This window comes from Rhodamnia argentea, chromosome 4 (genome assembly GCF_020921035.1).
Source record: "Rhodamnia argentea isolate NSW1041297 chromosome 4, ASM2092103v1, whole genome shotgun sequence".
Classification (NCBI taxonomy): Eukaryota; Viridiplantae; Streptophyta; class Magnoliopsida; order Myrtales; family Myrtaceae; genus Rhodamnia; species Rhodamnia argentea.
In genome coordinates this window covers 7968183-7981716 of record NC_063153.1, presented here as the reverse complement: position 1 = coordinate 7981716, position 13534 = coordinate 7968183, and the positions used below count along the sequence as shown (strand labels likewise).

General features: G+C 38.2%; 1 protein-coding gene across 2 annotated transcripts; it reads right to left on the bottom strand.

Annotated features, from left to right (window-relative positions):
• Nucleotides 1-1414: 1414 nt before the first annotated feature.
• On the bottom strand, nucleotides 1415-9568 carry LOC115736196 (RNA polymerase II C-terminal domain phosphatase-like 4). 2 transcript variants are annotated; one of them, XM_048277600.1, is made up of 9 exons: nucleotides 9200-9568; nucleotides 7848-7990; nucleotides 7522-7607; nucleotides 5879-5994; nucleotides 4002-4182; nucleotides 3532-3821; nucleotides 2665-2850; nucleotides 2416-2454; nucleotides 1415-1945 (listed from the first exon to the last, which is right to left on the bottom strand). In XM_048277600.1, exons 2-9 carry the CDS (start codon nucleotides 7988-7990, stop codon nucleotides 1634-1636), a joined length of 1353 nt encoding a protein of 450 aa, XP_048133557.1. In that variant the 5' UTR covers nucleotides 9200-9568; the 3' UTR covers nucleotides 1415-1633. The 2 variants fall into 2 exon arrangements, with proteins under 2 accessions (XP_048133557.1, XP_030523620.2); XM_030667760.2 differs by having other exon boundaries at nucleotides 8979-9567.
• Nucleotides 9569-13534: the final 3966 nt, after the last annotated feature.

The window sequence follows — 13534 nt, the reverse complement described above, 5'->3', positions numbered from 1 at the left end:
ATGGCGTGTGATGAAGTTTTCCACCCGAAGTTTTCTTTACTAAATCGTGGTACGATGACGAGTGATGGCTACACCGCTACCGATGAGGTACAACGAGTGGTGAGGCGAGTCGAGCAATGCGGTCTAGTGAAGTGGTGGAGAGAGAGATAGAGAGAGAGGGGGGGGGGAGGGAGGGAGGGGATTGACCACTAGATAAACGAGGCATGAGAATCACGATCATAAAATGTTCGTTACTAGAATCTAGAAAATTTTACCTATACTAGCAATGGTCATTACAAAACACTTAACATAAAAAGGAAAAAAAGGGGTCGTGCTTTTGATGTTGTTCAATCGAAAGAGTGGTTTGAGGATAAAGCCCAAAAATTAAACGAACAGAAAAAAAAATATATATATATATATATATAGAGTAGAGTGTTTTGGTCGAGTAATATAGTACAGTTTCATGACCGATAAACGGATCCGGTCTCTGGGAGTTGGGCCATCACAAGCCCGATGAGTCTCATGGATTCAACAGGCCGGCCCAGAGGTAGATTGGATCAATTTTCATTGCGAAATGACAGTTTCAGGACATTAAAATCAGAGGCCCAGATCATAGTGGAATGGTGGTGAAATCAGTAGCCATTGAACATAAGAGACTCGTTTATACCGCTTACAAACATTAACAGAAAAAAAATATTTTCACCATTCGCAGAAATAATTAGACATATATTACTGTCAATATGGAAAAATTTTTATTTAGCTAATTATTTGAAACGTACAAGCGATTATTTTTAGAAACAAATCGTTAATTTTTCGTGAAATAAACGGGACCGTTGGTAAATTTGTATTACGTACAACACATGTTAAAAAGAAAGATTTGTGTCCCAAGATGTTCCCGACGTCTAAATTTAAGATGTTGTTAGTATCCTTTAGAGAGAAGATGTATGGTAAGCCTAGTACACAGCACGTTGGAGTCAGACCTTCACTTGTTTTTACGCTTCGAAAAGAGATTACATATTTTTCGTGCTTTCCCAACGTCTGAATTTAAGAGATTGTTAGTATCAATTACAACTGTGTTTTCTAAGGTAGGTGACGTGATTTTGACCATGAATCTTGTCATCATTTGGGTCCTTGATAGAGTGTCTCATTGTATCTCTCCTTCAATTTTCTGCTAGTCACTCAATTGGCCTTGACCGGGCCAGGCCCAAGCCTAGCATGTGGGCCGGCACGCCACGTTAGAGAAACGGGCCAACCAAGTCGGCCCCAGCACGGCCCATTGGCTAGCCCCAACTGATGGTGAATGACACGTGAAAAAGTTGATTTTGTGTCATTTGGAATTAAGGAAAAATATGAGAGAAAGATATTCGACGGAAAGACATTTTTTCCTTCTTACTTTAACGTTCAAATGAAAGATTTTAAATGCCTTCAACTTATGCACATCAGTTTTCCATGGCCATTCCAGACACAGGAAGACTGTCCAAATCCTGAGCCAAAGTTCTCCTTAAGCAATTCTTCAGCCACAAGGAGCCAGCAAGCAAAACTCGTAGAGACTTCACATGCACCAGGGAATAAAACCAGCTACGTAATTTGTCAAGTCACTACATAAATCTGACTATCAAGTTACTTTCTACTCATATCCTGGAACCGATGAATACTAACTACTGGTTTTTTGTTCGACCGAGAAGCTCTCCTCTTTTTGCCTCTTCCAGAAATAGTATGAAGCTTCGATCCACCGTGGATGAACCAGCAACTTCTTTTCCTTGACCGCCCAACGCGACTTCTCTGTCCCAGCATCCATCGCAACCACATGGGTTACTGAATCGTCGAGGTCCACTGTGCACGTGGCTCCCAACTGCTCCGCCATCTTCCACAGCTGGTGGTGGCTAGCAGGGAAGTTGGTTGGAAACACACGGCTGAAGACGATCTTACAGCCTTCGAGGACTTCCTTGCGAAGCGTCTTCAAAACCTGCCCAACCAAATACACAAGATGACAATCTCCAAAGTGAAATGACCGGTTTCCTTAATCTAGCCACTGGCTAGACCATCACTTCAGGATGTTCTCAAATAGGGTAGTGCAGGAGTACAGTACAATACAGTAGTGCTCCGCAATCTTTCCCTTGTTTCTTCGCGGTTCTTAACAGCCTATTTATTCTGATCACAATGTCAGTTCTAAAAACCTTGCCTGAAAGCATTTAAGGCTTCTATCTGAAAATATCTTGCCTGTATTCATCAATTCAATACACACTATAATCCACGATTCCCTAGCATGTTTCAGCCAACTTTAAGTCACGATTCCATAACTCCTAGCTAAAGCAGCATATGCATTTCAACAGTATAATTTCTTTACTTTACTAGGAGTATTGGAAACTAGTAATAATACAAATCCAGTTATAAATGGTCAATGACCCCTTAGAAGGGAAAAAAATAAAAAAATACCTGTCTAACATCTCTTCCAGCGAGCTCGTCCTCAAGTTCCTGCAGAGCAAAAATCCACAAATAAGAAAAGACAACAAACAGAAGTGACTCGGTCATTACCTCAGTTGTATATAAAGAACACAGCACGAACGAGCACGCAGGACATAGAGTCTGACTAGGACAAGGAATTTGTTGTCTAAAAACGATAAAGACCATAGCCACAATCCAAAATGTTACAAAGTCATTATACAGTCCGAGAAGGGCGCATACATGAAAAAATATGGTATGGATCCGTTTGAGAACTCCAATAACAGTGGCAAGAGCTCCATCACACTCGCTTTCATCCGTCTCCATCTCAGACAGAGATCTACATGAGAATCCAAATTGTTGACAGCTTGAAGCAAAGTAATGGTACCTTTCCATCAGTATCAAATTTTCCTTGTGCTTTGTCCATGCCTAAGATAACAAGAGAATTCAAGAATTATAATGATAACTCAAAAGAACTATAGAGAGACACCCTCAGAAGGAGCAAATACTCCTCTACCAAGCTGAATTTTCTGCTTTTGCAACATGGCTTTTGGCTTCAAAATCCACATGGTGTTTGGGGCATAAAAGCCAATGAAAATGTCATTTATTGAACACCCACGTTTTTATTCAGGACTTAAAAATATCTATCAAATCAAAAACAGCCAATAAAGCATGAAACATGAGATTGTGACATGTCGTAGCTATGTGCCTTATTGTCTGGATAGAACGAAAACACCTGAAAGCATAATCGATGCTCCACTCACAGAAAAGTTACAGATTGGTGGAATCATTCTTCATACATCCAAATACACGTATGCATACAGATTCAAACCCCCCAAAAAAGGAAAGCACAACAAAACTGAACAATAATTCTCATGCAACCCAATCCAAAATATGATAACACAAGAAAACAAAGATTAATATCAAACCCCCGACCCATATAAGGAAAATAGAAAAGCAAACCAAAACCAAGCACTAATCCTGCGGAAACGCCATCCGAAATTAACGTTGGGGATTTCAAAAAGACAAACCATCATCGCCTTCATAAACGAAACTTCGACAGCAAACCATATCAGAATCTGTTTGGGGTTTATTTTGAAATCCATTTACCTGTTCTGTATCATCTAATATCAGTACATAACTTTCATGGCCCAGCACCACATCAAGGCCTTTTTGGTGTCGTTGGGTACCATCATCTCGGGAGATCACTCTTTCATGGAAGTACTCTCTTGTTGGGTCAAGTAGCTTAGCCATTTCCTGGGCGTAAGATCGATCACCCATTGTGTATATGTACATCTCAAACATTTCACTAGCTTCCTTTAAGAAGGTCCGCACAAAGGGTCTCAACTTGGTCATTGTGTGCATATGCTCCAACACGAAGAGGCTGCCTTTAGAGACGTCTGCACATTCCATTATGATTAAATCCAACAATGGAGACAAGAACCAGGACTTAGAAATGCACCCATAATGTAAACAAGAAAATAAGACACGAGGAGGAAACTCGTAACATGGCTTGTGGCACCAAATAAAACGAAAATTCACAGTCCATAAAGAATCTAAACTGGCAGGAAAGAGTATACCTTGCCAAGAATCTACTTTGCCTCTCAGGTGTTCCTCTTCAGTAGTAATATGCGCAAGCGAAGTTGAATTGAGCAATGTATGATCTAAGTCAAGGATCAAGTAAAGCTTTTTGTAACGTAGCAAATTTTTCATGTCTGTCTTTCGCAACCGAGCAATCTCATCATTAGCAAGCCTTAAACCCTGCATATGCCAGTATTAATCCATCATATCAAGCTAAGATAAAAATGGAAAAAGCTACACATAAATGACAAACCAAAAATCAAACATTTCCTGTAACAGTTACTTTACCCAAAAACAAAAGCATTTCCTGTAATGGTCAACCCTGAGTTATTTCAGAGAAATGAACATCTTGATCGGCAGTTCAAGATTATTTTACAACTCCAATTGATTTCTACTTTTCCATGTTGAACTATTCTGTCTAACAAAGGCAAAACAGAAACTTCTAGCATATAAAATAGCTTCTGAGGTCCTGGACTCATGCTGTTCTGACACAAATTTGTTTCTTTAAAATTCCTCTGACGGAAAAAATCGCCACTAGATGGCACCACACTAGCTAAAATGGAAATCAAAAAATTTGCTGAATGCTAATTCTAAGCAGGGCTCATCCAGGATAGGACATGGCATCAGTAAAATGTAAATTTCAAACAAAAAAAAAATCAGTAAAACGTAAGCAAACTTCTTTCCTTGTGAAAAGTAAGTTCATGGAGCAAACACAAGCTAGAAAGAGAAATATCCAATTCTTCAGATTTGATATTACAGTAAAATAATGTTTTCAACCTTTTTCACTTTCAAATTTATTGAGGTGGAAAACGAAGCCCTAGCTTTTATTAGACACTCAAGATGGGGATTAAACTACTCCAACAGAGAAAAGGTAGGACAAAGATTCAAAGAATATTTCCTCAGTCAAGTCCTTTTAAACAGTTCGACCAAAAAAAACAAAGGTCCTTTTAAACAGCATTTTGGCTTCGAGATAATTTCCTGAAAGGAAAACTTCACTCAGACACTTCGTCAATAGTATACTTTTAAGCATTCCAGGAAAGTTATGAACTATAATAACCGACAGAGAAGGGCAAGATACCAAAAATACAGAGGTTAGATGCCTAGAAGGGAGGCTAAAACCGCCGATGATGCACAACTAGGTCAATGATCAACGTCATTTAATAGCTAAGCACGCATTCGCTTATACGAACAAAAAGTTGGAAGGCTGGAAAAAAAAATATAGTAACTCCAGGATATGAGAAATCAATAAGATCACAAAAATGAATATCGGGACAGCAGAAACAAAATGTCAATTATGAAGTGTTTGCGCAACAGAATAAATAATGATCAGCATAAAACTCTTTGCACTAAATGGAGAATTTATAAGTTAGCTAACGGAACAGTTTTATCAGTACAATGTAATCTTTTTGTTTAATTGTCGCTGTAGAGACAGGCTTCTAACAGGGATGGCCTCCTGTATCCAGAGAGTTCTTGAATAAAGAGTAATCAAGTTAAAAGAATTACACAGATATATTTGCACATTATCAATTAGGAGGCTGTTTCATGTGAATGATGTCAATTTTTTTCAGCTAACCTTTTTGCCTTGTTTTAACTAGATTTACAAAGCAAATGAGACATATATGTAAGAGCTTAAAAAAAATACTTTCCATTTTAGAACCAGAACCAACAGAAATTAAGCCACAACTGATCATTGTTCATTCATTACCTAAAAGGAAAGAAAGATCTATTACGAGCAAAACACTGCTCAAAACCACTAGTTACCAAACAGTTCAGGAACCCCCTTTCTTCACCCCGTTCCAACCTCTCTCAAAATTTATAAACCAGATAAGACATGTCAACCAGTGGGAGCTTTCAACTTTGGGATTTGATGTCATACCTTATGTATATAGCCAAATGTTACACCCGATTCTTCTTCAACACGTTTCCCACAACGCATGCACATTCCCCCAAAAAAGCCAGGATGTGAACAGGAATCCTGCTTAATGGTTGTTTCTGCACATTATCAAATGCCCGATATTACCTGGTCATCCTAAAGGAAAATAAAATGTAAAGCAGCGAAAGAGCACCAGTGACTAAAAACCAACTGCTAGCTCATAATTAAGATCATTCTGTCATTTAACAGGAGCTTAACACAGACTTGTGGGTTTTGAATCAACAGTAAGAAAAACTGGATGAATAAAATCAACACTTCCTCAGCTGCCAGTTTACCATTGTGGCATTGATCATGTCAAAGATTCCATCACCGCATCAAAATAAAAGAACAAGCTATCATGCTAAATGTTAAGCCAAAATAAACCACTTGAAAAGCCAGTCAAGTCATGTCATTCATTCTCTAACTAGTTTATCACCAACTGGATAGTCTTGTCTGATGACAGTTAAGAACCTTCTGTCTGAATAAGAAAAATTGCAACGCTTAGCTTCTGGCTATTCCTAAAGCCAAAAATTGGACTTACAAGGTAACACAAGCTTTCTGGTTAAACCACAATGAAGAATCTTCCACTTGTCTTCCCCATCGTCACAATTAATGCATTCTAAAGATAACAGAAATACAATGTTGACATGTCCTTCGAATGCAGGTTCAGCAAACAATGTTCTATTCATCCATATGTATGTGGTTACCTTAATTGTGCGGGGCACCACACAAGAGCATGTGAGCATAGCTCCACAATCATCATTGTTCGAATTCACGGGAACTATTAAACTTAACTCTTTAGGAACTACCATGCATGAAATTGCAAAACCACTTTTCTTGGAAGTAAATGAAAGTGCCACACTGTCGAGTCAATGATAAGCTAGCATATAAGAGCTCCCCGTTAATACATTACGTCACGAAATCTCTAGCTCTTCATGTCCTTATTAAGAATACCTAAGGTATGAACAGTATCAGACACATCTCATTCAAAATTAGAAGCAATTTACTAGTATCAACCCACGTAGGATGTCATCGTGACTAGCTTTTAATGTAAATGACAGGCATAAAAAATAACAGAACATATGTATGAAGGAGGGATATTGATGTGATAAAGGTTGTTCTTGCGAGAGCTGCATGCAGAGTCTGTCTTTTGCCAGTTTTCTACTTTCCTAGATGGAGTTTCCCAATGTTCTCATACATTTGACCAATTAAATGCATCTTAATGTTGCAAAGATTATGCATTGATTAAAGTTGATAATAAGAAAGAGCGATGCTTGATACAGTATGCACACATTCTCCACATAGTTAAGCCAATACATCCATGTCACGTGCTGAAAGTGGTGACACGGGTATGTAAATAAAAAACAAACTAAACATGGCCTACACCCGAGACAAAGCTAGGTAATGGTCGTTGCTTCCTCCAGAACCAATCAAAACTTAGCATTAAAGGCAGAAGCTTATTCTCAAAATTCTTGAACTAGAAATCAACTAATGATTGTATGATGCACATTAAGTAGGTTGGGATCAAGAATTTCCTACACTCTAGAGACCATTTTCTCAGGATAAAAGAAACTGAAATGGATACACATTTAGTACAGACATTTTACCTACTATTTGTTCTGAATATTCGCGCGAAGTTGACCCCTCAGGTTCCTCTAAAATTTCCAGGCTCTCCACCTTGCGCCTCTTTATCCTGGCAATGAACTTGTTAGTTAAAACTCGATGGAAACCGAGGCACCTGCCCTGCTGATACAATATAGGTATAGCCAAAAGAAGAAAAGGATCCAATATAATTGAACTCTGACACAGTTGTGCATTCAAATTCAGAGAGCTGATTTCGTGTAGACATCAAATCCAAAAGTTACAGATAAAAGACCAGAAAAGTATATACAAACTGTTCACTGCAGACATCAAAACTATCATTGGACAACACCTTTCACTTTCATGATCGCTCTCGTCGTCAGATTCGTCGTCGGCCGATGAACCAGAAGAACCAGAAGCTAACTTCGAGTCGAGGTAGGATGCAAAGTCATCACTGCTAGATGAATGCACTGGTGAATCTGTCACAAGACTCATCTGAAGCAGGACACGTTTGATACATAAACCTTGTCAAACTTCAAAAAACAAATGCCCATTATAGAGAAGATGAACATGAAAGCAACAAAATAAGGTGGAAATAACTGTTATCAAATCAAAAATGGAAGTCGCCAAGTCAGGAACGTTAGACACCTTTTTTTGCAAGCTAAGGATGGGAAGGGGGAATATAAGAACGGAATAGAAGACACTTTAGACCACAATTAGGATACACTGCCATTAGGTCAAAGCCCTGATAGTACACCAATCAGTCAAAATGGCGAATACAGTCAGCACTTTCCACCCACATGAAGATGATGCCAATAAATGTGTAGGGGCAAAGGTTTGCCCTGCCACCGCCCCGGGTGCAGGGTAGTCCGCCCTGCCCTCATCCCCACACTGCCCTCACAGGCAAGGAATTGCTCCCTCACAAAAGATACAGACAATTCCCAAAATCTTGTATAATCCACTCAACAAAAATTAGGAAAAAACTAAATAGCACCACATATGAGAAGCCACTATAGAACGTTCCGAATTGGAATAGTGCATGTTCCTCCATTAAATCCTAAACGACAAGATTTAATTCTAGTAGTGATTCCTTCAATATGGTCTAGTATCAAAATAGTACTCGATTTTCCATCTCGATTTTTATTTTCATCCCCACTCTTTCCAATCAACCAAATGATGTCGAGAGACAGAACAAGGACCCTATCCAATTCGATGCACACCCCGAACTTTAAGTTCCTTGCATCATCAAGTCATTCCTTTAATTGGTCGAAAATTACAACCTAGGCAATGTTGCAACCCTCCTGAGGGCGAAACAAGATGACGTCCCGAGAGTCAATCGAATTCCTAATCTCTAGTCTAGAACGAAATTCAACCAACAACTTTAAGATTATGAATTTGTCATATTAATCTATATGCATGCATATCTTGCAGACAAAGGTTTAATATTGAACATTCGAGTTGTTAATCAAGGGTAAAGTCTAACCTCTTCGAACTAACAGCTATTCCTCCAATGGAAGGACGCCCGAGGATTGGACAAAAAGGGTGGCCCACGGACAAGGATGTCGGAGAGTCGGTGGGCGGGAATGATGGTTCGCGTATGGTATCCTTCGGTGATGGGAACACCGCTAGTGGCGTCGCACCAAGAACCGCTGACGAAGGGGAGCGAGGAACGGAAAAAGGAGGCGCGGGTAAGAGATGGGGTACCCGTAATCCGACGACGCCTTTCTCACGCGATGGAGGAAACCCAGAGGAAGGAAAACGTCGAGACGGAGGAGGAGGAGTCGCGGTGGCGAAGCTCGGTGGCGATCTCGTCTTGCTAGGGCCTTGTCGCGCCCCGGACGCGCCGGCGCGACGCCGCGGACTGGTAGAGGTAACCGCCGGCAGGATGAAGATGACCGGCTTGGGCTTGTGGTCTGGTGGGAGCTACGGACGTCGGTGGGGGTGGCGGGTGGGAGAGGACTGGCGAATTGGGAGGCGGCGGCGCGTTGAGGACACGAGGGGGAGAGTGACGCAGGGCGCGAGAGTGATGGGCGTCGTCTGTGAAGTTGCGTAGATTGTGCTCCTTTGTCGTGTATAAATTCTTGGGAAATTTTCCTAGACAAAGGCACGGTTCTTATTTCACACAAGAACTGTTTTAAATAAAAGCCTCACCTCGCCGGCCCGCTAAGTATTTCGACCCGTCAAAAATATTTTCTTCCAAAAATGATTTTAAGCTAAATTTAGGTTAAATATAATAAAAACAAAATAAAAAATTGTAAAAAGAAAATACAAGTGATAATCGGAGGGGTCGCCGATCCTCGCCAGAATCGAAAAAGGGCCAGCGGCCCCGTTGACCATTGTTGTCCCACCAACGATGGGACAATGACCACAGGCAGAGGGTCCAGTTTTTTCGTTTCTATTTATTTTCTTTTTTAAGCTTTATCTTTTTTTAATTTTTTTAGTTTAAAGTAGAAAAAAAAAAGAGAAAAAAAAATAAATGACAGAAATATCATTGACCAATCGATGATGTCAAGCAATTTTATTAGATTGACATGACCACTTTAGATTCTTATTTAAACATCAGATTTCATTATATTCAGCTTTTGTCCAGAATATTTTCTTTTTCTTTTTTATTGGGCTTGAATTCTCAAAATCTCTATTGCTGTCCAAGTTTTGTTAAAAATCCACCTTCCTAATTGAGAACTCCTCTTTCGACCCCAAAAAAAAAAAAATTTAAAACTCCTCCGACCAAATAAAAAATTAGAACTCCCGTCCGATCGAAAAAAATTTGGAACTCGGGTCCGATCAAAAAATAAGAAAAAAAAAATCTCCGAGGCAATAGACCAAAGCAAAGGGAAGCGATGGGCTCGGCCGAGATTAAACGGGCTTGATCTTGAAGGTTCCGACAAGTTGAGTGCCTCGCCTCTCTCTTAACCCATGAAATTTACTTAATGTGGACATGTTATTACTAAATTAAGAGTGTTCCTCACGTCTAGATGTAAGTTGAATGCCAAATTATACGATAATGATATGCTGATTTGGGGGTGCAAGTCAATCACTAATTTTTCGGCAAGCAGGCCCTCGTCTCTAGTCGGTTGGGGCCCGGCAATCGGTTAGAGGATGAAGGAAAAATAAAAGGAAAGAAAAACAGAAAAATTTATATTTTTTTAAGAAAATCAAGAAAAATTTTATTAAAAAATGATAAATTATCTATGTCAAGACCGACCATGCTGAATAGGATGGTTAACGCTTACTAAACTACTACAACAATGATTTTTTGTCAAAATTGATCATAAGTGTCAAATTGGCAAATCTTTAAAAAATTTAAGATTAAATTGGCAATTTCTCAGAAGGTTTATGACCAAATTGACATGATTAAAATGGTTAAAATTCCAAATAATAACTTGAAGTGCCCTCATTATTTTAAAGAAGGATTTGACTAATGGCATTTTTGTCATTTCCCTTTTTTTTTTTTTTCTTTCTTGCTTTTCCTTTTGTTTACCTTTCTTTTTTTCTTCTTGCCTTTTTTTTTGCCCCAACTTATCCCCGATGATCGGGCTGGCCACTTGGAAGGACGGGGCGAGCTAATGGCGGCCCTCGCCTCGTCAAGGCGAGGCCGTCATGTTTAGCTAGAATGTGCATTTCTATCAAATTTCCAAAAGTATGAGCTCGAGGATGCTTAAAATGGTTTGAATCAGCAAGTATCAAAATCAAAACTTCGTTTCGGTGCATTAATCTGCAATGATGATGAAATGACCACACTTTTCTTTCAATACCAGGAAGAAGAAATAGTTATGACTTCAATTCAAGGATAAAGATATAACTCAAAAAAAAAAATCCTTGTGTTTCAAAATAATCATTTATTTTATTTTTAAGAAAATTAAATGTTTCGTGATATTGAAGGATATATCATAACTTATACAAGTTACAAATTTGCGTTTGATATAATTGGTAAAATACATATGCTTGTGAGGAGGAGGATAAGAAAATCTTTGAATTTTGATTACTAATACTCGCAATTGATTTTTTTATAGTCCAAATAAAACGAATTGTATTTTTATTTATTTTAAAAATATTTTATTTATTTTTTCATTATTGTAAATGTATTTATCGATCAAATAGAAAAAAATTGCAAAAGATAAGAAGAAATGATTTTTAACTCCGAAAATAAATAGAAATATTAGTTCTAATAAAAGAAGTTACCTTACTAAACTATTAACATTGATAAAAAATATTTTGCAGAAAACAAAAAGAAGAAATGTTCGATTAATTCGTAAATCATATTATATTTTTCAAATTTTTAATTGAAAGGATATACATAGATATACTTCTCTGTATCATTAATATTCCGAGAATAACTACACAACCTTTTTTTTCTTTATAATTCAAACAAGGGCTACAATGTTAGCATGAGAGACTACTTGACCGAACAACCCTCACCCCTCGCCCGGGCAAGGAGAGGGCAGCCCTATGTAAGGCCCTCGTCGGTCTCACCTAGCCCTCGCCGGTGGCCGGCCTGGTTATAGACAAGAAGCTTGGGGGAAAAAGGCAAATAGAAAAAAAGAAAGGAAAAAAAATAAAAAATAAAATAAAAAAAGGAAAATAACAAAAATGCTCTTAGTCAAGCCCTTCTTTGAAATAATAAAAGCACTTCAAGCCCTAATTTAAAGTAAAGTTCACTTTATGCCCTTATTTAAGAAAAAGATGGCAATTCAAGCCCTTATTTAAAATTTTTTCCATTAAAATATTTTTATGATTCAATTGGCTGTCCTAGAAGATATTTAGGTGTCAACATTACATTGGGATGCATTAAACATAACCACGGGAAAGAAAAGTGGAAGATTCTTCATTGCGGTTTAACTAGGATGCTTGCGTTACCCTTGTAAGTCCAATTTTTGACTTTAGAAATAGCTGAAAACTAAGTCTTCCAATCCTTTTTATTTAGACATAACGATTCTTAACTATAGTCAGACAACTCAATTGATGATCAAATAAGTTAGAGAATGAATGACCAGATAATTATCCAAAAAGCCCTAAATCTACTACAATTTTTCTAATTGAGTCCTAAATCTTTTTATGTTTTGCCAATTAAGTCCATTCTACTAATTTTAGCTAGAAGGTATTGACATTAACAATGCCTTTCCTACGTGGCACGACCGATACCGATGTAGATATTTTTTAGCAATTTCTTAATATTTCTTCGCATTTTTATTTATTTTTCTTATACTTTTCCTTTTTATTTTGTTTTTCTTTTTAGGTTCAAACGGTTGACGAGACCGCCGATGACCTCTTCCATGCATTGGGTAGGCTTGGAGATCCTTGCTAGCTTGGGGCAAGGGCTCGTGAGCCCTCATTAGATCTAGCGAAGCAAGGGTGGGTAAGCGACGTCCTCGCTTTGGCTATGAGGGGTCATGATCCCTTGCTCGCTGCTGGCGAGGGCTTCGCGGTCCTCATTTAGGTGCCGGTGAGGTTCGCCAGCCCTTGGTCAATGATTGGCGAAGGTTATCAGGTCTTAGTTAGTGGTCAACGGCCCCACCGGCTCTTTTAACTGAAAAAGAAAAAAGAAAAGAAAAATAAAATCAAAATATAAAGAATATCAATGAAAATTTAAAGAATACTATTAAAAATTATCTGCGTATTAAACAATTTCTTCGACGAATGACATGAGCATGACTAGTTTTTCAAGTGGTTTGTTTAGGCTTAACATTTAGCATGGTAGCTTATTCTTTTAATTTGATGTGATGATGAAATCTTTGAGATGCTTAAAAAAAAAAATGGCAAGTGGGGAAATGTTGGTTTTATTTATCATGCTTTTTACTGTTGATTCAAAACCCACGAGTCCAGGTTAAGCTCCTGAAATGACAGAATGATTTTAATTATGAGATTGCATTTGGTTTTTAGAGTGCGCATGGTAATACTTTTTGAAGTAAATTTTTGTTCCAGAAGTGCTTTTAGAGTAGAAATCAGTTTGATACTGTAACTTCTGAAGCATAAATCCGCTGGATAAAAATTCTTACTTCTGAAAGAAATTTCTACTTCTAAAGTGAATTTTTATTTCCG